At 40.7% G+C, this 26,365-nt stretch overlaps 1 protein-coding gene across 14 annotated transcripts in view; it reads right to left on the bottom strand.

Annotated features, from left to right (window-relative positions):
* The window catches only part of st3gal3b (ST3 beta-galactoside alpha-2,3-sialyltransferase 3b), a 45,779-nt gene extending 24,523 nt beyond the window's left edge, over nt 1-21,256 (bottom strand). The window contains exons 1-5 of one of the 14 annotated variants that reach the window (XM_085804289.1): nt 21,089-21,256; nt 10,173-10,317; nt 3,388-3,450; nt 2,870-2,911; nt 1,019-1,061 (exon numbers count right to left, since the gene is read on the bottom strand). In XM_085804289.1, coding sequence (XP_085660415.1) covers nt 1,019-1,061; nt 2,870-2,911; nt 3,388-3,450; nt 10,173-10,278 — 254 coding nt within the window. In that variant the 5' untranslated portion in view covers nt 10,279-10,317; nt 21,089-21,256. Of the gene's footprint in view, nt 1-1,018; nt 1,062-2,869; nt 2,912-3,387; nt 3,451-10,172; nt 10,318-11,331; nt 11,700-11,999; nt 12,336-19,147; nt 19,291-21,088 lie in introns of those variants that run through there. The other 13 variants (XM_085804287.1, XM_085804288.1, XM_085804290.1 and 10 more) reach the window with 13 other exon arrangements.
* Nucleotides 21,257-26,365: the final 5,109 nt, after the last annotated feature.

Genomic DNA, 26,365 nt, shown 5'->3' with positions numbered 1-26,365 from the left:
CCATGAATCTAGTTCAAATAAACAAGGAGATGGGAGAGAGGCCCGTGTCTTAGCACTATGTGAGGCCCAAAATCAGGAGAAGAGGCTTGACTGAGGCCTACGACGGCACAACTGGAAACTCTTCTCTGTAATACATTTCAGTCCCACTAGAATGTCGTTCACAAAGTGATTTGGTGAGAAAGAAATCTATGTGGGAATAAATAACCAGTCAGAAAAGTAATTACTGGCTTTAAGATGAATTGCACTATTGTATGCATGTGCTATACCGGTGTAATTAATGACACTGTCGCTATAAAGTAAGGAGCCGTATTAGACAAACTCAACCCATGTGAAAACCACCTTAAAGTGTGTGCTGACATAGTGCTTACAGTGTGTGTGCAGAGTGCGGACAGACATGCCCTGTGAGAGCCAGGGTGATGATGGCAGCATATGATTATGGTCTACATGGTAATAGTGGAGGATGGGGGGCAGAGAAAGGGTCTTATCAGTGCAGTTTAGAGCAAGAGTGTCAAACCAATTCAGGGAATTATACACATATCAACGGACACGCTGACACAATGACAGCTGCATAATGACTCAAGGTAGCATGTTCTCACCCTGAAAAAGCACAGCCGCTCGTAAGAGCAAACTGGGGGAAAAAAACTCACTACATCTGAATTCACACCAACTTCTAAATGTATTACCCTGGCCACTAATCAAATGTGTGTATTTGTCACCGGGTTTTGGTTAGGACTCAAATGAGATGCTGTGTGTTTATTTAAAAAAAAAAATAAGTGAGATGAATTGGCTGAAGGTTTACATTTTCCCATTTTACCATGGATCAACCAAAATGTATGACTAAGTATTTAATGAAACAAGCTGTAAAACACATCTAAATAAATGGGAGTTCAAGTCTGACAGGGAAACTCAGCTTGTCTAATTATAACAACTTAGGAATACGCCGGCCCGTACATGACGGAAAATTGCTAAATGTGCTAAATTAAATGACTTGGTGTTTACTATAAGGGGATCTACTCACAGTTTTGTGTCCAACTGCAGCAGAAAGCCCTGCTTATCATACACTGGAAAAGAAAAACAGAGAGAAATGAACTGTTACTACACATATATATAGTATACAAAGGATGTTGATAAAAGAAAATGTCATATTTGGGATGGAAACTTGATAGAACTGGATCATGAGCACGGCTCATCCAGTCTACGTAATTTCAACTATCAGCTCATTAGCTGTAGTTAACAAATTGGTACATCTTTCACAGGAAAACCAAAATGTGGTACATCTTTCACAGGAAAACCAAAATGGCAAATGTAAAAGCAAAAGCATTAGAACTTGTGACAAAAAAGACAAGCAAGGTTAGGGAGAAGCCAGCCAAAACAATCTGTTGAGTTAAAAAAAAAAAAAAAAAGTTAGAAAAGAAGTTAAGAGATCACCTATGGACAACCAAAGAGGCAGCCAATAGGTGCCTGTTGAAGCGTTGAAATAGAAGACAAAGAAGCACAGAAAATTAGGAGAAATATTTATGGTGAAATGAGAACTTTATCTTGGAATATGTCATTGAAGCATCTACTGCAGTCTCATTTTATAACAATGCACACAGACCCCATGAAAACACTCAACATTCTGCATTAACTTTTATCTGTAAACTGCTTAGTATGACTCGGATTAACATGAGCATTAGTTAAAAAGTAAGAAAAGCGCAGCATTACTCCTGTGGTTGCAGATCTTGTCTTCAAAGATAAGCTGGAGGAGAAAGATGAGAATGCATGACGGCTGGTTAAAGAGGGGTCCAAGCACTGCCCTGGAGGATGACGACTTTGCAATAACAGCCAAAATGAGTGTGTGCGCGCGAATGTGTGTGCATTATGTTTCTGTTGAGAAGCATAAGGCAGCCAGAGGGACGACTCAAAGGAAAAAGCATTGGAGAAATTAAAGGGGCTAGGGTCCACCAGTAAGAAAAATGTTGGTTTCCCTAACCCTTCAAGCGTTATGCACCCGGGCTCTTACAGATTGCTACACTTGATAACCATTTGCTATCAACCCACGCCAACAGAGGGCAGTGTTGTATCACACTACAGCTGCATGAGAAGCTGATGGTTGTGCAGAACTTCAAACTCTTCACACATATCATTATCTGTGAGTTTCACAGTTTTATAACTGAAACTACTTCAATTTACTTGGGCAATTCTCCCTGTTAGTAAAAGATCTGGTTGATAATTTTTTTTGTTCCCATTACAAATTCTGCTTCTGTATTGCAGGGTTTTGAAAGCTTCTGTAATTTTCTTTTAAATGGCAGAATGACAGCAAAGGATCGGATCATATTTGGCATTAACATGCATCTTGGATGAGTTAAGGTGTGGCTGCACCTAGGCTGCACCGAGGACTCATTGAAATCTGATCACTTTTAGCAGCATCTATACATGTTGTCTTTGTAAGCAGAAGTACAGAAATACTCATTCATAATTGATCAAATCTTGGAATTTGATTTTGTCCACAAACTCTAAATATCAGATTCAGATAAATTAAATGTGCATCAAACATTGTTGGTGATGCGGTTTGCCTGGAATACACCAAGGAACAGACAGTTTATATTGTATTGATTTATTCTCCTAATGTACTTCTTCTGATCTAAGTTCTGTCTGACCAGGCAGAAGAACTGCATTTACTTCCTCCCAAGAACAACAACGTACTTGATCCTTGGAATGCAAATGATGTATGTTCGGGATATTGATATCAAGTGGTCACTCGAGATGCATTCAAATGCCAGGTGTCAACTGATATACTTGAGATCGGATCACCAGAGATGCATGTTAATGCCGGGTTGAACCGGGCCAAGGCTGAGGTCGGGTTAGGTTGGTGGGGCTTCAGATGTACCTGAGCCTACTATTCGTCCCACGCTGATGTCTGGTTCCACCTCTGAAACACAAAAGGGCCAGTTAGCACCGTTTGAGGTCAGTTTGTTCATTGCAGAATTGGACTTAAATAAAGCAGAAGAGGAGAGGAGGCAGAGGACGAGGGGAGGTTAGTAGCTTTAATCCCAGAAGGTTGAATTATGATTCCACGTTTCAGTCATTATTCAAAGATGAATAGCCCAATGAAGTGGAAAATTAACTGCAGAAAACCCTCAATGCATTTTTGCCATTATTAGAGTGGTAGACCAAGTTACCGATGAGGACTGAATGTGTGAATGAGTACAAACATTTGTGATAACAACACACGTGGATAGATGGGTCAAAGTGGTAAAAATGGAAAGCTTGCATTGTTGAGTTAGCAGACATTTATATTCCATGAATTTTTCTTAAAAAAAGAAGAAAAAAAACCCTCTACAGCCCAGTTTAACGTCACCCACTCCACAGTCACCCAGTATAAAGGCAGAGTCCCATTGCCTCTACCTGTCATTCTTTTCACTTCAGCCCCTTTAGTCAGGACTACAGTTGTCTCTGCTGCATCACTATCTGTAAAAAAGGGGGTTAAGACACTGAAGTAAGACCATTATCACTGTAGAACTGTGGAGGCAACTATGAAATCATAAAACTATTACACAAGTCCAAAATTTCTCAGAATATATAAGAAAATAAATAAATCAACATCAGCTTCAACAAAAACACAGACAGTGGCTGCGCACAAGTACAAATGCAAACAAACAATAGGCAAAGACAACAGCAAACCAAAATTACCAATATATATCCTCTCTGAACATGCTTAAGGGCTTTTGTCAGCTACTGCACATTACAGCTTTCTGCTTCCCCTGTTTGTTAAATCATTTGTTTTCACAAAGAAAGCCTCTTGCTTCTATAAAAAATAACCAGCAGACAGCTGTTGATGAAAAAGCTCAACAAAACCACAAAATCCTCTTAAAAACAGTGAAGGAACAAAGGGTTCTTCTTTTAACAAAAAGACAACATAAATGGAAATTACACCAAAAAAAAAAACTGTCTTGTCTACTTTTATCATGGTCTGCCTTCTGCAAGTGCAACACAGTCTATCCACGTCAGGGCTACTGGTGGCAGAGCATGAATCCCAATTAGTAAACCTCAAACTACTTTTGTTGATTCTGTAAAAGCATAACACTACGGCTCTGAGACAAGAAAACCCCCCGTGTTGAAAACCAAGCTGGAGTCCTGAATATTGAGAGCATGCTCTTTAAGCAGCCGTTGACCACATTGCTAAAGAAGCACCGAACTATCAAAAAATATTCCTAAAAATCTATTTTGAAAAATGACAAGAAATAAGTCTATTCATCATGAGCTACAGTACTATGTTTTATTTGACAAGGGTTGTATACAAGTGAAATTTAAGGGGTTAAAAGTTCTGTCCTATAGGGTACTACAAATAGTCACGAAAAAATGAGCCACTTGGGTGGTGGCTCATGTTCTTTTCTCACTCTTCAGGTGTTAATCTGAAGTGTGATTCAACACCCAGACGTGTGGTGTCCCTGTGGCACCTGGCAAACAAAAGGAATAAGATGTTCAAAAAAATGCAGAACAAAGAGCAAGAGTCTTTTCGTCCCACATTCTCACCCTCTCACAACATGACTACAGATCAATGACAATGGCTGCATTGTTATGTGATATTTTGGCACTCACAACTGGTAATTAAAGAGAGAGCTGAAGGTGACAGAATGACAGCTTGAAGACAGCTCCTGATCAATTCATTACTTATACAGCTATGTTCTCACTTTAATACAGCGAAACAGCAGACTTTGTGAACTTATTTGATCATGACTGATGAGGCTTCAGTTGTGGTTTTAGAATTTAATTAGACTGAAAACAAAAAAGCTGCTGGAGAAACAGGTGGCAGGTAGCCACAGCAGTTCTTAATGTTGTTAATTGAGACAGCAGTGACAATGAGTGCAACTTAAAGGTCCAGTGTGTAATATTTGGCAAGGTTTATTGGCAAAATCTATACTACCCATGAATATATTTGTATAAGTGTATAATCGCTATAAAATTTGTTTGGTTTTCGTAGCCTTATAATTATTCTTTTTATATATACAGCAAGGGTCTTGCTTTAGAGAGTGTCGCCATCTTGTGCCGCCACGTTGGTACGGCAGCCCGAACGGATTCCAGCCAGCCAGAGAGTGCATTTCGCGAGTGCCGTTAACTGGTAAGATATAAAGTGCTCTATTGAGTGTCTGTGACTAGGCTTGTGATCAGCAACCCGATCCTCTATAGCCGTTTTCCCACTAAAATTAGCGGGTCGACGCAGGTTTTTTAAACGCGGGTCGACCCGCTAACAATCAGCATTTGGCCCCTTTCCCATTGACCAAAATGAGCCGAGTCTGACCCCCCACTGAGGAGTCAGACAGAGCATAAACCAGTCGCCCCGCTCTCATCCGCGGTGCAAGAAACACACACAGTGTCATGCCACAGCCGCCCGCCGCGGAGTATCTTTCTGCCGAGGCAGACGAGGCGTCTGGCTGACCTGAGCACCAGGACCGCAGAGGACAGCGAGTCTGCCGCGGCCGGATGACGGACGTCCGTGGCACAACACGTCAGTTAAACAGACTGTCGCTTCTTTTCTTTTTTTCAATCGTTTTTGGTCAGTGTTGTTTGATCTTTTGATCCCAGTCTGGAATGAGAGCAGAGCTTTGTTTTGGTACGTGATATGAGACGCGACCGGCACGACGACATGGCGTCACGTAACGCTCAGCGTCATCACGTAAATTAGCGGGTTGACCCGGGTCTGGCGTTCCCACTGCAAGCCGATCGGAACCGAGCCGTCGCTTGCTGAGTCGTTTGACCCGTGGTATCCTGTCCTCGGAGGCCACTGTCACTTTACCGATGGGAGGGGTGAGTGCGAACGAGCGCTGCAATCTATGAACGCCAGATGTCACGGTCTTCCCCCCCTCATTTTACACACTGGACATTTAAAGGCTAATTGAATTAGGTGGACAAAGGAAGACAGGGTTGTTGAAAGCACACAGGCAAAGCTGACCTGGGTTTCTGTGAACCGACCACCACAGCTGACAAAGGATGACAATGGTCACTTGAACCTGCTCTGAAATTGATACTGTTGTGTACAATAGCAAAGCAGAGCGAAAGAGTGTAAAACAAATGACCACAGGAAAGACTGCTGCGGACCAGAACCCCCCCCCCAAAAAAAAAACAATAAAGACATTTTCAGTCAAAGCAGTAACAGAATTCAGCACTGATCTGATCAATGACTGCAGATGCTATTTAAAAAAAGTCCAGATTAATCGAGCAGGACTAGGTCCAAACGTTTTGGATGTGGTGACCATCTGGTAGACCTCCACATAACAGCTGGTTAAACCCAGCTCCTGTCACAGCCCACTGTTATAAGTACTGCACTTTCTACAGGAGGGAAGCTTATCGGGGCACTACGACAAGATCAGAAAGGCTCTGGTTCTGATGCGAGTCATCCTTCAGTAAAATCCTAGTGCTTCCCCAAGCCTGTGTTTTCTTCTGTAAGCAGACAGAAACAAAGAGCCCAACAAATAAGCACACACTGGTGCTATAAAACTTGGTAGAAAAAAGGCACATATGTACTGATACTTATGTACATAATGAGCAGGGTATAAGCATGATATGCTGCATTTGTTCCCGCAGCAGTGACCTAGTCTTTAGCACTATAAATCAAGAATGAGGAAGAGAGATTATCCAGATTTGATCCTCTCAGCGAGACAGGGAGGGGAGTGGGGGGTTGGGGGTGGGGGGGTTGCAGGAGAGACTGTCCACATGCTCATCTTGCCCCTTTGACCCTCTTTAAGCCAAACATCTGGCACCACAGTACTGCAGAAAGCCAATATTTCTCACTGCAATCAAAGCTCCTCTCCGTTTTGTACTGCTGAACCGTGCGCTGGGAGAAAATAAGCCACATTCTTTTGCCTCACTTCACATCAAAGGGTATCATGCAGTTATTAAAATAAACTGATTACGAATCATTTCGATCCAGTGCAGGTGAGTACAGGGTTGAAAGCATTTTACTTCTCTATTTCCTAACAATAGCCATTGTTATTGTTCACCCTTGAGTTACGGACCACAGAGAAGATCAGCAGCTCTATCATGCACACAATTTTTTTTTCCATTTTTAGCAGTTTTGGAGAAACAGTTTAGTTTCGCAAACCCAGTTATAGGAGGAGGTTAAAGGCCTCATGGACTTTATATCGACCATAGAATCTATAGGGTAGATATGAACTTGCATTTCGACTAATCGCAAAAAGTGCAGCAATAGATCACATATTGTAAAAGGGCAGGGAAAGGTCAAGCTGCATCTGTACAACCCGTTCCACATGCTAAATCTGACCAAGATTTATGCACTGGACAAGACAATGTCCATGAGACCAAGAACAGGCATGAGTGGGTTAAATATAAATAACATGTATGATATAATTATCTAGATGGAGGTTGGGAATTAAGTAGTAGAGCATGGGGAACCTGAAAGTAAACAGTAGAGTTAAATCTGATTCTATGCAGGCCTGATGGCGCTTTAAGACAGTTACACTGGTTAATTCCTTTATGTCTTTTAGCTTTTACACAGGTTTTATGGTAGAGCTCCTTCTTCAAATGTAACAAAATACGTACAGATTGAAAATCAATCCTTGCACTCCTGGCAAATGAGACAGTGGAAATCTGAAGACCTTTATCTCCTCACATTGGCCCTCATTTATCAAACTTGCGCAGGATCTGGTGTAGATTCTGGTGTAAATATCAGTGTACGCCAAGTGTCACGTGTGATTTACTAAAAGTGTGTACGCTGCTGATTTCGGCGTAGAACCGGCGTGGTGGTGATAAATCCGGCGGCTGAAAACGAGCTTAATTTAAATGTCACGCCCCGATATATTCCTGCTTTAGAGGCGTCGCCCTGCCCCTTTTACGACATGGAGACACGGAAGACGGCCAAGAAGAGGGACTTTACTGACGTTACCGCGTTGAACAGGGAGAGGGCGGCAACATTAAATATCTGGACATCGATAGACTGATAGTTTTTGTGATTAAGCGTCATCCCGGTGGATGGAGGCTGCAGACGCACGTGTCACCGACCACGTCAGGAAACCCAGCAATCTAATGAAATACTCCTGCAGTTTACTAAACACAAGTGACTGAGGAGAAATCACAGGCATATTACTGCTGCGAACGCTGCTGCGAACGCTACAGGTCCCGGTGACGGGAAAAAAAAAAAAAAAACACTCCGCCGCGGAGATCAGCTGCACCTGGACAGGCAGCGGAGCACCCCCCCCCCCCGGCGGTGTCCGGTAGAGAGAGAGACTGAGGAGCCGTCCGGTCATGCTCTGGTGCTGCAGATGTTGGACGTTTGTGTGTGTGTGATCTACAATAACAGGTCTGTCTGTCTGTCATTGACTGTTTCTATTTACACAGCTGATTAACGAGCATCTGTCACGTCGTGGTTTTTAATTCATCTCAGTTGCTCAAAATAAAAGTCGAGTTAAATTTTCAACACGGACTTGGTTTTATCGTTTCTCTTTTTTTGGCAACTTTTTATCTTTTTATCAATATAAACAACAACAACATGTGGTCCACATCGCTGCGTTATTAGACTATGGTTTAATAATCATTCTGACACAGCAGCACTCGTTTCTGCATGTTCTACGCTGGTTCCAAATGTGCGTACACCTGGTCAGAGCTGGCGTGAGATTTGTGCGTACCGTACGCTCACGCTCAGATTAATAAATGCCGATCCTTGCGGTGAATTTGGTGTACACCCATTTTTTTGGTGTACGCAAGTTTCATAAATGAGGGCCAGTGAGAGCAATGATGACCAACAGTGATGAGACACCAAGAAACAAGAGCATTCTCAATTCTCTCACAGAGATCCTGAGTCACAAACGTTGTTGTTGTTTTTTGCAGGAAAATGTTGAACATTTCAGGAGAGAGGTCAAAGTCTGAATGGATTTTACGACAAATATTCCTGATAACAACAGCAAAAGCCAAAACCAGCTGCTGATACTTAGCACTGAGGAAAGAGTGGTGTGAATTGGTGGATCCATACCAGAGCAATAATCCTGGTATGAACAGGTCATCCTCATCAGGAATCCTCATTTTACCAGCCAAAAAAAAAAAAAAACCTTTTCAGAATAAAACTAATCTAAACTGGTTAGGTCTTGAGGTAGAAGACAAAAAAAATCCATGACCCATTCCACTGTAAAAATGTGCCTCATAGCCAGAGTGAGGATTTCAAGGACACAACACACGGGATATAAATATTGTTCCCCCAGCTTAACACTTTCGACAGCCCGTCGTCCCTCAGGCAGACTCTCAGTCTGTTTCAAAACAGTTAAGTTTTTGCTTTCTGTGCCAAATGCCTTTTCTTGAGAATGTTTCCCCATAAAATGTGTGTTGTAGGTCGCATAGGCAAATCATTTTAAAACATTTTTAAGAGAAATCTTCTAGCCCCCTCTGCTGGATTTCATTAGCCATTTCAGGGTGCTCACACAGTGCTATAACCCCCCTCCCCCAAAAAAGGACAAAAAAAAAAACCACCAGCTTGAATATACTGATTCCATGTAGGCTACATGTTTGAGAAGTATTTCCTATAGAGCTACAGCTACATAACAAAGCCAGGGCTGTAAGCTTTTATTTGAACTAAAAAACTGAGTATACCGGTAATCAACTTTACTCAATCATATTTACTCGAGACAACGCGTCATGAACTACATCCACACATACCATGGGTATATACTGTATGTGGATAGTGGAGGACAGGGCATAACAAAACCACATTTCAAGTTTTGTCTGTTACTTTTTCATCATCCAAGTGTGGAAATCTGAAAATACCATGTCCTGTCAACAAATGCAAATGAGATGTCAGTGATCTGTGAGATGACCTACATGGGTGCACCCGCTAATTGGACGTAGCAGAGATGGAGAACTAATGTTGGGTGGACAAGAAAATCTAATTATACTCTCCCAACAACATCCGGTGGTCTGTTAAGTGGAAGAAAAACTCATTTAATACAGCACAGACAGGTTTTGTGACATCAACACACAGCTTGATATCTGATAAAGGTTCAGCAGAGACTATAAAACAAAATTGAAAAAACAAACAAACACTGAATAAACGCACAAGTAGCTGGCAGTCAGCACACAGAGGCGAACAGAAAAACAGACACAGATGCCTCACAGACTGGCTCAATAAAAACAGATGGATGATTGATCAGGTTATGAATAAATGATATCAAACTGGAGATGTCACTTACGAGGCTTCTGGCCCCATACTTGTAGATGTAGCTTCCCGTACGAGTAGCAAATAAAACCCAAGACCAGGCACAGGACGAACAGCAGCAGCTTGTGTGCGGGCTTCATGGTCTTCAGTCATTCACATGGCACCATCCAGGTCATCACCTGACGTATCACAAGAGGGGAGAGGGACGCTGGATTAGTACAACCTCAAATACATCATCCATCAGCAGCAAAAATACAAAACTAATGCTGGAATAACATATAGTAAGAGCCATTATTCAAATTGTGTCTCAGCAGATTACAGTATGTCACAACCCTTACTGCAACAATAAAAATAAAATGATGACTAAAGAGCAAGTTGTAGTTGTTTTCAGGCACAAAAATACTCAATTCTTTTTTCTTTTCTTTTCTTTTCATAATCAGCTTTCATTAAAAATTAAAAATGGGACCTGTTGGAACAAAACATAGCTATGCAGTGAGCAGCACTTCTCTGTTTTTGACATGTATGAAATTTCATCCTGGGCATCTATGTTGTATGCTGAGGGCTAATAGGCTACATCTTCCAAACATGTATCCATAAACATATTAACTTCATAGACTGATTTTGTTTAACACACACATACACACAATTTGTTGAGACTGTGTAATCCCTCTTACTGCAACTTGTTGACATACATACGTACATAACATCAAATCCAACGTGTTAACCAGTGATGCTTCAGGTTAAATAATAACTGCACACAGGTCATACTTCAATTAGTCAGGTTAGATTGATCACTCAGGACCTTGAAACAGTAACTCACATGAAAAACCGACCTATGAAATACATCCAGCAGTAACTACAACAGTAACATCACTGTACATTACAGTGTGTCTATATAACCTAAAGGCAACACTTGGGGGTCCAGTCAAAACACGCTGAATGCTCATAGTTTACACGTAGCACTATTAGACATGTGACATGTGACTGTGCATATAATAACCAAATGGGAATTAGGAATCTACGTTAATGGCATAAGTGAGACAAAACAGAAAACAGAAACATGTTAACCCTAAACGGTACGTTTTAGGGCATCAACAGAAAGCGTCACCTCACCATTACTCATTTTCCTCAACCTTTAGTTGGCTATTTCAACCTATGTCGAAAGATTTTCACTAATACGTCACGGGGTTTACCTGGTGAGCCGTTTGGCCCTGCTCGCTGCAAATAAAGTTCAGCACCTAGTTAGCAAAACAAACATAACGGAACTTTTGTAGTCCTGTGATTGAACTCTGCCTCAGTGTGTCCACATAACTTACAATGGCCATTTCATGATAACTTGGGCTTCGTCTCACTTTAAACGCTGTGTTTATTTTGGAAACGACCCAGCGAACAGGGCTAACGGTCACGGGAGCCGTTTGAAGAAGCGGTGTCGGTGAAACGGCAGAGAATGTAACGTTACCGTTAACGTTAGCTCGGACTAGCCCGTCGCTATGCTAACAACGCTACGTTGGCACACTGGAGTTTTTTTCTTGATCGCCGTCGGCAGGCCTGCAGCTCCGGAGCAACACGGCACTGGTTCGGAAAAATTCTGTGAAGCCAGACGTGGGCTTCGGTACCACTGCGAGAGCAATAAGCGTCCAAAGCTGTGCACACATGTAGGGCAAATAAAGGTATGTAACAACAGTGAGGACAGTGAAGTCTGAGCAGAGAACAATACTGAGGTAAACCCGACTGATGTTGGGGGAACCGTAGACCTACGATTCGCCAAAAAGAAAAAGAAAAAAACCACACACACACACAACCACAAAACCTCTAACACGACGTAGCAAGGGGTTTCATCTCCAATAACTGTGGTCGTTACCTTTTCTTCCCACTTGAGTCCTTTGGCCAGAAACAATACCAGGCTTAGTTTAAATAACGGGATGGTCCATCCAAAACCACCGTGTGCTTCCCTCTCTCCAAGCCATCTTGATGAAATCCGTCTAAGCACCCCGGGTCTGTGAGAACAAGACCACCAGTCCGACTGCGTGTTTCCTCCACCGTCTCAACAGCTCCAGCTCACATCAAGAGCAGCAGAAGGAAGACACCCCCTCCATCAACACCATCATTATCATCACCCCCAGCAGCAGCAGCAGCAGCACCAGATAGCTCGCTGGTCTTCTACAGCAACACAGTCTCTGCCACCGACAGTCACATGGGGTATCTCTGTGAATTACGATGCCCCCTCCTGTTTTAGCAGCGCAAAAATGAATGCACCTTTTCATCTGATTCCTCACGTGGTGTTGCTGTCTGCCCGTCAGCTGTTAACATCCCATTGTAACTGTTTTTGTATTTATAGCCAACAGACACATCGAGCCCACCACCACCACCACCTCCACCACCCCGACACCGAGTCGTAGCAGTCCTTGCTCAGCACCAATAACAGAGATCATAATGTAGTAGGCTACTATATGGCTTGTTGAACTGGCCCCCCCCTCGCCACACACACACACACACACACACACACACACACTACAGTGGTATGTGCTTGGGCAGCACTATTTGGCGATTGAATGTATGCGAGAGCCACGTTTCATCCCACCGTCGTGGTTTGCATTTGTTGAAATCCAAAGATCTAACAGGCTTCTAGTGCTGTAAAAAGTGGTAGTGTGATTAACAGCTCTTTCTAGGTTTAACCCGGTTTGTATGGAGGAATTATAGGCAGCAGGTCTTTGAGATAAACACCACGGTCCAGACAGTCCTTCCTGTCTTTGTTTAGATACTGGTATCCCAGTGTCAATATTTGCCTAAATCAATATGCAGGAGACCTTCAGTATTGCTGACCGCGTATGAAAGCCTGTTGTCTATAGAGTGCTTACAGAAATGTTTCTTATTATCCCCTAAGTCAATTATCAGGACTCCCACAGGAGTGAGCCCATTTGCTTTATGAGTCACTCAAGTAGGCTACATTCCTAGATGATAATGCACCTGTCTACAATTTCCAGGAGAACCCATAGTCATAGTATTGGTGATCAACTTCAATCACTGCTGTACACTCACTTCAGTGTACGAAAAAAGAGACTTCCGGAGACAGTTCTGGAGTTGCAGCATTGAAGAAGTGAAACATTATGTCATCACAGTTCAACACCCCTTTGACTATTATCAAGTAATCACTTAATAATTTTATTCCATTAAATATCAGTTACATCGTGCCTAAACCTTTGGCCTATTTGACCATCAAATTTCACTTAATCTTTGAGTCAAAGTGAATGTTTGTGCCAAATTCAACCAAATTCTCTCAAGGCGTTACTGAGACATCACAGTCATGAGATAGGGACATGCAGTCTAGGGACAGACAGCCCTGAAGCCTGAAAGCATAATGCCTCCAGCCACAGCTGTCGCTGGCTCAGAGGCATAAAAAGATGAAAAAGGGTGATGATGAGTCAAAGATGGTGACCTATTTAAAGTTTGGATTAAGTTTCTAGCTAGTATCAAATTTTCAAAGTAGGATGGGTTCAAACATTTCTTTCATTCACTTTCATTATAAATGACATTGAAAATGTGTTTTTTAAATGTGAGGGGGAAACTCCCAATTGATATTTTAGGTATGACTGAAGGTTCACTGTTGATCCCAGATAACCCTAGAGAATTCCTTTGGAAAAATAATCAAAATGCTTATATTGTAGCAAGTTAAACCACAGTCTACCATCTATAAAAATATTTTAAGGAAGAAAAAGGTAAAAATTTAAGTGGCCCCCAATAAACCACCTGACTTAAAATACATGCTGACAGCTCATGTTCCTGTGGACACATGTCCAGTCAGGCTCAGATTCAGTTGTTTCTACAGCTAGTTGTTCCCTGTTAATGTGAACAGACACCTTTGTTTTTGATGCGTTTGAAAACAGAGGTGGTGATTTGAATATGCTAATGACTTCTGCTCCACTAAGATGCTTGATAAACATGGGCCCTGCAGACTTTGTATGTCATCCACAATCCCAGCTAGGCTGTTACCCTATGGTTGCTCACAGCAGACTGTTACTGTATATGGTAACAGATCCATAGTACTACCCTTCACACCTGCACAGATTACACTGTTAATTCACTTTTCCTCTCAGAACATGCATCTTATTTATGCCCTGACATTTACAAGGCCTTGTATCCCACATAAGCAGTGGCTGGGCTCGGAGCCAAGGTAAGAAAGAGTGGCTGGGGATGGGGGAGGGGGGTGGGGGGGCTGTATTCAGCTTTTGCCCTGCAAAGATGGGCAGAGCAGCAAACCGATCTATTAATATTGAATCAAGCAGGAAATACAATATGCTCACCTACTGTTCTCCATCTGGGGTCAGGAGATTACCAGGAGCTGGAGAATAAGATACATACACAAGCAAACAGAAACACACAGAGAGTGTAGAGGTGTGAGGAAAGTGGAACTCCTACTGAGTTGGCAGAACTTTGTGGCCTTTGGCACAGAGACCATTTGTTTACATTGCACTTATAAGATGGAATGACAAATGGCCAGGGGGAATAATGCAAGCGGATGGCAGTTTACATTTTCTGACCCTGTCTTTGAAGCGCACCGTAATTTATTTGTTTGTCAGGAAATTTACAGGCATCTGAAGGGGAAGTAGCTGTTTGACTTATACATCCACAGATTGTAACTCACTTGCATCACTGTACATCCTATACGTCTCACTGCCAAGATAAAGCCACATCAAAACAATTTGATCCTCTCTGCCTCAAAATGTGATTCAGTCAGTTCACAATGCGTTTTTCCTGCTTCTCCTTCGTCATGCCCCATTACTCTGCTTATTGTCAAACTAGGTCAGTTTAGTCTTGAGTGACATATCTGTCATGATAACAGAAAACACACTCCAATAAATATGAAATCCTTCAGCCAGTGCATATTGTCGAATCAGCAGTGGTGTACCATCAGGTCCATCACTAAAATTAACATTTTATCTTTTCTGCCACACACAAGCTCACATTTAAGCCCGCTCCAGGGGCTTAAAAGTACAAAAGAGCAGAAGGTGATGGAAACAGAAAAGTCACGTTGAGTCATTTAATAACACTGTATAGTTTACATAGCCTAAGTGATAATGGTGGGAGGTAGCAGCTAGGAAGAAGCTCAACAGAGATTGTGAACTTCATCATAAAATGTGTGTTTACTGTCACATCTAACCCCTAATTTCCTGAACTATAAATCCCTCTTGCAAGGACCTCAATCTCTGTTCCTGTCTTTCAACTGTGTCACAAACTCCTGTGTAATCATCTAGTGGATTGCACCATTAACCAGTGTCTTTTTTGTCACTGCCTCTACAGTGCATTCACTGAATCATTAACAATATCAGTAAAATTACTTTCCATGTTTTATCAATTCATCTCTGCATGAAATTCCTACATTAATTCTAAGCTTTACTGCAGCAAAATAAGCGATTGATTGTTGCATCATCTGAATCATAGATGAGCTCACAGCTTAATGATCTGCCCTTTGCTGTAATGGGCAGGCAGCAGGAAATGAATGTGCTAATTGAAATCTATTAGATCCCTTGCATACAGGATACGACAAGAGTGATTGTATCTAAATGACCATATTAACTGCACATCTCTTCATCACAAGTGTGGACAAACACCTAAGCACCTGAGCTATAATCACACACAAAAGTTATAATCCTTTAAAGGGTTGGGGTTTTAGTGTTGCAATAATTGTACAGCTTGGGCTTCTTTCACATAACAGTAATTGAAACAAATACACTGTCAGGACTAGATCATGCAAACAAGATATGGTGCAGAGTCAGGCTAGCTGATCTTAAAGCTAAGCTAATAAACCCTTCACATTTAGCGTTAAAAAAAAACATTGGTGTTGGTAATGATCTTCTGCAGGGGCAGGAACATGCATATTCCCTAAATGTTGACTGTTGATTTGATGAATGGCACTTAGGCATACCAGACAAACTGAAGAAACATGGAAAAATGATAATAACAAACTGGTACAAAAATTGGTAGAAAAAAAAGAACAGAAAAGAAAAGCGTCATAATCCGCTTCTATTTATCTCTGCAGGACTGTTGTTTATTTCCTCTCCTACACTGAAATCACTTACCTTGTGTGTTTCTTGCTTGTTTTACTTCGTGTCTCTTTGTTTCCTTTTCCCACTTTTGTGACTGTCAGCCCAACATTATGTTTCACCTGAGTCCTATTATCCCACTCTGCCCTGTGCATTTAGTCTCTCTGCTCCCATCCATCACTGTCAGTTCGTCTGTCAAGTTTCCCTGATGTTTTCTTGTGCTTCCATGGCTGCTCTTCATTTCATTTGGATTACTTTGGTTTGATTTCTGAATTTTGTGTTCCTGCACCTTCAGCTTGAACTTTTGTGTTCATTAAAAGTCCCTCTTTGCACCTACTATTTTGTTATTGTCTGATTTGGGTTCAATTGTCTTTGATTACTGATAGAACAAACTGACCACTACAGACCCAACAGACAAGTCTTTTCTCTGTTTGCCATAACTTAATGTTTCAATGGACTTTTTTCAAATGGACGTGACCTCCCCTGGCCATCTTCACAGGGTTTAATGATGACACAGAAGAAGATTAGGACATCTGTGGGTGCCGATCAACATCTTGACCCCAAGTTGGTGGTTTCGTCAAAACTTCTTCCTTGTTACCAGTTGGCAGTCAAACTTATACAGGTCCTCATTCTCTGGCCAACATCTGGTCCTGATCTACAGTTAGTGGTCCAGCTGACTCCAGTCCTGGTTTCAAATCTTCCATCCTTGCTGACCCACAACCAGATCTCCAGTTCATCAACATTCAGCCTAAAGCTCCAACTTACTACCTGCGGCTTACTTTCTTTTTGTATTCTTTTCCCATTTTTGTGATTGTCTGTCTTTGTATTTCCATGACCTGTGAGCTGTGATGTATATTAGTCCTTGTGCTCCCAGTACGACGTTTTTTTTTTCTGCTGAGTTTTCCTGATGTTTCCTAGGTTTCCCATGTTTGTTCCTGAGTTTTGCGAGGGGAGGAGAGGAGACTACACTCTGTCTGTGATATTTAAAACTTATTCTTTGCACTCTGTATATCTACGTTATCTGTGTTTGGGTGTGATTACTAGCTGAAAAAAGTAAAGTCTATGGCATTCAGCTCTGGCACTACAATGTCATTGGTTATTGACTGATCTCATACCAGACACTGAAACACTATACTGCATGGGTGTTGCTCTCTGGACTTAATGTCACCGTGGACTAACTAATTTGTATCTTATAAAATACCTAAAGATGCCTAAAAACTAGTGGTCACATAGGCTTGTGTGGTGATATGCAAAGCAGCCGTTGACAGTTACAAAAACAGAATTTGGCAGTGGTCTCATTTACATTCTTTCCTCTCTCCCTGTTTATCTGTCTCATAGATTATCTGTTCTCTCCTATTTGCACACTTGAGTTTTATCTCTCTCTCATGCATGACTTCATTAAACACCTGTAATGTGCTTATTCAAGTTTTGGATTCAAGTAAACACAAGAGTGCAAAGGTCCTGGGTATTCAGTAATGACGTGGCAGATGAAATAGATTCAGAAATGAGCTTTTATTTCTGTTTACCTTGGTTAACCCTTCATCAGAAAATATAACTGTTTATAAATCAATAGTTCATCTGCAGATATCGTATAATTTGTAACAGAGAGTTCGATGAGACTATTGTCACCACTTTCATGTCTTTGTTAAATGTGAAGCTACTTCCTGGGGGATGGTTCCCTTAGCTTGGCATTACTGCTGGAAATGGGGACAAGGCTAGACTAACTCTCTTTAAAGTTTACCAAAATCTGCCCGTAGATATCTCTATAGCTCACAATAAATAACACTTAATGTCTTGTCTGTTTAATATGTGCATAAATACACATGTGTCATTTCAAAAGACAGTTTGATCAACAACAAGACAAGATATGACAAATTGTCTTTCTTTGGTGAGTAATGTGTAAAATAGGGTATAACTGCACTTCATGAGTAGAAGTGAGAGTTTCAATCCTCACCTTCATCCCACTTCTAAAAACATTCAAAGAGTCTGTCTGAGAGCCTGTCTGTGTCTGTTTTGTCAGATCAAAGGTTACAGTGAACAAAATACTAAAAATAGATAAAGTAATAATTATAGTTTGATTAAAAACTGTAAAAAATAAAAAAATAAAAAAACATAACCTGTATATTGAACAAGTTACTGTAAAATACTGGACACAAAACAAGTTGCATTCATGTGGCTTTATGACTGGAGTGCTAACAGCATCAAAGGCTATCTTTCTGGAGCGGACCAAAGCTTATTCTAAGCCCCACAAGGCCATGGTCATTGATTCATCCTTGAGCCACAAATAATTCCTGTTTTTTGACCCTACAGATACTCTATCTCTATATAGATAAAGACCCTATGAAAAAGACACAAATATATAGTCAATATTGGCACAACTTTGTTTAAAGACTACTCTTACAAATGGCTCATAATTAGATAATCATTTGAGTTGTTAACACTTTACAAATCATAGATGAACAACTATAAACAAGCCATGATAAGGTTTCTACCAGCAATACACATTTCTAACTAATTAACAATGTAAAACAAGATGTCAAAAAAACATTAAGGTGGATGAGGGAGAACTATCTTAGTGAACAACTGCCACAAATCTCTGAAAAGTGGAACAAATAATGCATGAACAGTTCACCAAGAAGCAACTGTACCTGAAATAGTAAAGCTACCACCCCGCAAAGGATTGGTGTGCATCTCCACACCAATCCACTGAGTGTATGTCATATCCAAACAAACACTGCCGGTGACAGTATTTCAAGATAAACCATATTACATGTGATGATCTATATAACCGCTCTGCAAAAGGATGTGGTTTTTAGTTAGCTTCCTTTAACAGAGATATTGATCTGCTTTATTTAGTTGTGTTGCATATTTTATTGGCAAAACTTTGTGGAGAAATAAAATACAAAAATAATTTTGCTAGAAAATTATGACTTATGATGATTCTTTAAATCTTGAATAGAAACAATACCTTTTCGGCAGCTGCTGTCAAGCTCCTAATCCAAAGAATCAAATGGAGAGTATGAGTAGTGGATGATGAAATGATCAAACACTATGCTGCGATAAAGCACTGGTTTCAAGAGAGAGAGAGAGTGACATCACAACACCAAAGACACAGTTTGATCTCGTCCTTGTCCTTTTTGTACTCTCTTCAAACATTAGTTAACCAATAACAGAGCGGATTGAAAAGCAAAAAACTGCTGATATAGATTATCTCAATTAAAGTCAGCCCACTACCGTTCTGTATATTCAAACATCTGTCAACTGGTAACAAGATGGGCAGCAAAATCTACAATATGTTCTACATATTGGTCTTAAAATATGGCAAACTATCCTTTTAGGAAAATACTGTTACTTGGCTATCCACTATCATTTCATAACATGTCTGGGGTCCAAATGTAGTAGGACAAAACAGATAAAAAGAGAATTTTGGTATGACCTTTGTACCAGAAGGCAGCAGGCATACTGCCACTTGTTCCAATCAGCTTATATTGTGAAAGGTATTTTGTGGGATTTGGATCTTTTACACAATTATTAGCTCATTTGTCAAAACAACAGGATTTTGTTAAAAATTAAACACATTTCCTTTTTAATTCAAGGGAATTAACTATCATAGAAAAAGCTACATGACTGTAAAAATGCTCTGTGTATGTTTGTGTATTGGGTTACTATTGTGTATTTTGTGAAAAAACAAAAGGTTTTCAGGAAAAATAGTATGTGTGATTATTATAACATTTGATAATGGCTAAATAATCAAGACACAATTCCAGAGCCCACGACAGCATGTTTAACGTCAAGACACAAAGACTAGGCAATGGTGTTTTATTTGTGTTAGAGACAGGGGAAGACTGTGTGCTGCTTGCAGACACAAGACTGCTTTGACGATTATGGGCTCAATAATCATGTGAGAGTGTTGGGCCAAAGGGGAGCCTTAGGGAAACATATAGGCTTGTTGCTGTCTGCTGCTTAATGAGGTGGCAACAATAGGGGGTCCCATTAGGATAAAACAGAAACATTTCTGTGCATGATCCCAATAGCAGCTCAGTTCGTATACGTATAGGTTCATAGAAATGGCATCTGTCTGGCACCATTTAACAGACAGACTCTGATCATTTACTTAATGTGATAAAAACAAAAGGATACAATGAACAAGAAACCGCAGCACATCTTCATGAAAATGGTAGCATAACCATGTGAGAAGGAACTTATGAGCAAACATGGTAGACCGTTGTGTTGAGGTAACAACGCTCGAAATAGACATCTATCTATGTGAATCTTCTTATCAACTCGTGTTCTCACACCCTCAAACTCAGACTCTCTGTCTCTGGTGTTAGTGCAGATAAACGCCCTCATTGGTGCAGCTGTGGAGGACTGCAGATCAAGAAAGTGGCTGCTGAAATGCTGTAATCTTTTCTCTCTTTTTTTTGCACATGTGTGCGAGTGGGGGTTTGTGTGTAGGAGGAAGTAGAGCAGCAGTGGAGCCAGATTGTGACAAGTCTGCATGCACTGTGGCTAAAAGACAACATGAAATGCAATTTAGGAAATTGGCACATGCCAATCTTTTCGATGCTATATGTTCTACTGAAAACACTGTGTTCAGTATTGTTTTGGCAAATTAATAATTGGTTAGTCAAAATCAACTAAAGCCACAGAGATATACAGTATTTGCTTTTGGTTGCTCGTGTGAAAATTGAGCACAGCAGCATGAGCTCATCTTTTCAGAAACTCTCCAGACCATAATAAATAAGGATTTAACATTTTGGTTTTCTTTGTGTAACCACTTTTCACATTATTTGCTTTGTTGATTTATTTATTTAATTTTGTGAAGAATAATCCATTAATGCAGGATTAATAGAATTTTAGCCAGACAAAAAGCAACCATTATCAGCCTAGACAGCACGGGTTTACTCACTCAGGTTTTCAGCAGTCCCTTTTAGCAGTAACCAGTCATTCACCTTTGATCAGTGTGTGGGGCTATGCACCCATGACAGTGGTCTCGCAGCCAGCTCAAACTCAGCTGTTGACAGCCTTAAACGTTAAGGTATGAGACACTGTATGCCACTGTAAATGGACAAGTGGTATACTGTATATGTGACTGCACCTTCATGAGGGGCTCATGGGTAGAACAGTCCACTGTCACTGACTGGGAAATGATTAATGTGAGTGCAAACAGTTTCGACAAGCACGGAGACCACATCCAAATCCTGAAAGATTAAATAATAACCGTAATGGACTTGGATTTGACATCCACATTCACCTGGGAAAGTCGACACAGCAACTCGTGGTAAAAGGAGAATAAATGTCACAGGAAAATACCCACTGTGCAGAAAGGTGCCACTTCTTGGTAAAAAGATTTTTTCTCTTTTTAAAGGCTGTGAGCGAAACCAACCAAAGAGAAATGGATTTTCAATTCTAATTCTATCACAAGCTCTAATGAATCTCTACTCTGAAGTAGTTTCATTAAGGAAGGACAAGGTTTCCTGTTTTGCAAGAAAAAACATCCCATGACAGTGTTGTCACATCAGCACACATCACTGTTATATGTAATCTGTCGGTGTTAAGCACTGATGCAGATCAGTGTTAAGTGACGCGTACAGTTGTGACCGTAGATCCAGCGAATGAGTTGGTATCACAGTCATTTCAGGATTCAAGTTATCGAGTCTGATCTCTCAGACAGCTATGGACTCAACACATCTTGACACATCACAGGAAATCCACCAAAACTTTTTCTCACAGAAATCAGCTAGATACATAACTAGATACAATACACACTGTAACTTGAAACAGCAGTAAAAGGTTGGCTGACGTATGAAAAGCAAGCTCACTGTTGGTTGTGGTCTCACATTTAATCATTTATCTAATCTCCGTTGCTCCCCCCTCACCGTCACCACCCCCAACGACCGTTTCCAGTATGAGCATGGAAGAAAAAAAAAAGGTCGTTACATTTGACAGTTAGCCAGGGGCGTCTTGCTCAGGAAACATCCATGCTGAGGTTGGTGGGTGGAGTGCAGACATATCTTTACAGAAAGGCTCTTGTCAATAATAACTCAAATCTCCCCTCCTTCTCTCGGTGTAAATGAGTGCTCCTGACTCCTGTAAGACCACAGATAAAGAAAACACATGTTTCATTATTTATAGTACTATGTTTTCCTCAGGCTGTTGTGAGTTGTTCTCCTGATGTTACTTTCCTAGTGTTCCTTTAGTGTTGCTTTCTCTGCACTGTAACCATGCAAGACGTTTTAAGAGAAAGACGATGTCTCGTTATGAATAGGCTTTGAGGGAGATGTTCATGGGTGTTACTTCAAGGTGCTTTGATGTGCAGCTCTTGCTCTTATTTGGCTGTGGTGTCAAAACCTGCACTGCACCACACTCTCGGGGTGGTTATCCACAAACAAAGTAGGCCTATGTGTTTTGCAGCTGTTGCTCAATCCAATTTTTTTATAATACTTAGTGTAGGCGCTATATGATGTGTGCTGGCAATCACTCCTGTTTATGCACACTGTACAAGCAGATGCCCTCCAGCTCACAGCATTCTGTGGTGCATCAGTAAAGCAGGATTACCATGAAGAATGTAAATACTGTAATCATGTTAGAGATGAAACGTTATGGAGACATGCTGGTGACTCCACAAGCTGTTGATTGTGTGATTGTGGGGACAAGCTCAGTAATTGGCAACAATGTCTGAAAATCAAACATCAGTGGCACAAAGTAACCTGAGCTGTGTCACTTGACTATCATGTGAGTGGTCAGACAATAATACCCTACTAACAGAGGGGCCTGAGGGAGCCACAGACGGGTCACAGACGAGGGATGATGGATGGTGTAGGGTTTAGTTAGGGAGGCTGAGAAACAGAGTGGATGTGAAGGCAATTATTGAGTCTTTTGCTTAAAGAGACCCTTACTTTAGCATCAGTGTCAATCCCTACCTTATGGATTTTTTGTCCATCTCATTGGAATTTATTTAGAGTAATAGTAGAGTTCCAACTCTATATGTCTGTTAAAGCGATAGTTTGTAATTGTTTTTTTTTGTTTTTTTATGTATAGTTGCTACAATGGCATCTGGTACAATGATGCAATGCAATGCAATGTGCTACGCTACGCTATGCTACAATATGATATTAAATTAAACAGTACGATACGAAACAATATACGAAACAATGCAATAGGATGCGATATGAAACAATACGATATGCGATGCAATACAATACCATACGATGCAATGGCATACAATATGATACGATACGATACGATACAGGGCCAAAGGAAAAAGTAAGTTTTATACACTTTAAAAAACCCTACAAGTTGAATATTGTCAGCAGTTGATCTTCCCATGAGAGCATCGTTTTTTCAACCACTGAAATATTCTAATCCTATGCACAAGTGTGCCTTCAGTAGGTGTTAAACAGCATAATACAGGAGGATAAACTGATAAAAAAATATTTGAAACAGACATTCAATTGTTTGGTGGCTGTTTTTAAAAGTGTCTAAAACACCTTTTTTTCCCTGTGCACTGCAACGTCTGCCACTCCACTAGTGCTGCTAATCAGATCTCCCAACTGGGAGTGCACTGATCAGATTCTACTGCACATTATTCAGGTTCAGGTTACTTTACTCAGGTTCTGGCTTGTTTACAGTCTATATAGGTCTACCTCACACAATCACCTATCAAAAAATCAAAACTATCCCTTTAATGTCTTCTCGCCAGCTCCTAAAGCATTTGTGTTTGGTGGTACAGTATGTACTGTGAAGGCATCCTGCAGCGTGGGCAGTGACAGCAAGCCAAAACAGAAATGTTGTGGGCCATCAAACTGAACAATCAGCTGAAAGCCATAAAAAAATGTAGGGTTTTTTGTGGGTTCATGACTATCAGAAATGATGCTTCCTGTTATCTGAGCCCCATATATACGTATATGTCTTTGTAGCAAAGCATTTTAGCAGTATGTAGCCTACTGTATATAGATGGACACTCAATCTGAGCTGAGCCTCTGCACAAGTCAAATAAACAGGCAACACTGAGGAAACTGGCACAATTCTCTGATGAATTCACATGACCCTGATGTGTTCAGTCATGATATGCCCTTCGCTATTGCCCCACATAAAAATGACTTTGTTCCCTGTGATGATCTACTTCAGTGCGTCGCATTTGAGTAGCACTTACCCACACAGTGGCTCTTTTATTGCATTTTAGCTCCCACAGACTCACTGAAAACACCCGCTGGTGACAGAAAATAATAGCACAGCAAACCAAGGAAGAGCAGCTAATTAAATATTTAAGCATGCAGCACTGAGTCATGGAGTTCTGGATCCTAAAAATAAGAAACCAATTTACTCTCACAGTGAAATACTTCTAAACCAAAAAGAGGCCTGTATTTGACTGGAAATACTCAATGTCGGTGTTGGAAAGCGCTTTTCACTTTATTGAAATAAATCCTCATTTAAGATGGAAATTCTGGCTGTTATAAAACCTCAAATGGGAGGAAATGGAGGGATTGTATATTTTTTCCTTTAAATCCCTCACGTTACTTTTTATAGCATTTACAACTTTGTACATGTCACCACTGACTTCCCCACACGTGGCAGAAGCTTAAGGGCTGAATGCAGGCAAAGCAGCTCGAGCTGGCACCCACAGTGAGCAGATGCAGCCGGAGCCCGGGTTGGCTCGGCAGATGTTATGATCCTGTTTTCGATGTGGAGCATGGGAGGAAAAGCACAGAGCCAACAGCGGCGCTCAGAAAATGACTCTGCAGGTGGTTTTTACTGACTGTCTTTGTTGTTTTCGGTGAATGACGTAGCTATCAACCCACTTCTCTCTCACCACACTTTCCTGCCATCTGTCTGTCTTAAAGGACTTTTCTCTGATGTCATTCCCCCATGCCTCACTCAGTTTCATTTCATGCCATACTGGAAGTACAGTTGAATAATACATAGTATAAAAATCCATTTCTGCCAGCACTTTTTGTCAAATGTTGAAGAGTTTGATTAATTGAGCCAACACTTAGGATAGAATTAATATTGAATTATGAATATTTAATTTATTTAGAATAGGCCTAAAAAAAACCTCCAGCTTTTGAAAATGAAATATCATATCACAACAGTCGATACCACAACAAAAACCAAGATAAGATTAAAACAGAGAATTCGCAACAGTGACGTCACAATACTGGGTAGTGCCAACCATTGGTTAAAAAGCAGAAGGGGAATGCCGGTCATTGAGGTTTAAAGAGGAAGTATGAGCGAAAGTCAAGGTGGCTGGATGTTTGCAACTATTTCTTACAACCAGACCACATGTGAATGCCCCATTCTCACAGTTTAGACATTTTTACTGAAATTCAAGCAGAATTTTACGGTAACGTCAACCTGTTCGAACCTGAAATTCTTCAACATGGGCATTTCTTCCAAATAAAGATGACTCAGCTCAAAAACTCCCCAGAGACATTTCACTCAAGCAAAAAAATAATTAGGTCGGTAACATGATTCCTTTTCATAAAATTTCAGGGAAATGGTAACTTCCTCGGGGCAAACAAAGAAAGCACTGTGCCCGTAGGTAACGTCACTCAGTTTAACCTGTGTGTGTGTGTGGTTGTGTGTGTGTGTGTGTGTGTGTGTTTGAGAGAGAGTAGTGAATAGACACTAAAATTAAAAGCATACTAGAGTACACCACATCTAACTGGTTCAATTAAAAGTCCATTAACCCTCTGAGGATGGTGGGTGTTTATATTGATATCTTTATGGGGATAGTTTAGTTTGTAGAGAGAAATATGGTTTAATTTTTGTTCAAAATCTTTGAACTCTCCAATCTCCGTTCCATATACTTGTGACATTGTGCATGACTTGACATGACATGACCAAAGCTTCCACTCAGTGATATTACAGAATTTTGTTTAGGGCATTTATTATACATTTATGTTTATCTATTATCTTACTCATATATTGCACTATTTCTTAATCTAAGTCTTTGGTGCACTCCATTTCGATTCATCTGCTTCGGTAGTTATGTTTTTTCAAGAGAGAGATTTTCAAAAAAGGTGGGCGTCAATTGTTCAGCTTTTTGACCAATCTTTTTTTTACAGGGCATGCAAGGTCAAAAAAAGTGGCTTCAGTATAGAAAGAGATGGATTTGAAAATGTATAGACTACAAAGAACATGAAAAGTGAATTAAAGATAGATAGACATAGATCGATCGATCTAT

The sequence above is a fragment of the Trachurus japonicus genome, chromosome 17 (assembly GCF_045865225.1).
Source record: "Trachurus japonicus isolate A0001 chromosome 17, Traja_1.0".
Classification (NCBI taxonomy): domain Eukaryota; kingdom Metazoa; phylum Chordata; class Actinopteri; order Carangiformes; family Carangidae; genus Trachurus; species Trachurus japonicus.
This window is presented reverse-complemented; position numbering and strand designations above follow the sequence as displayed.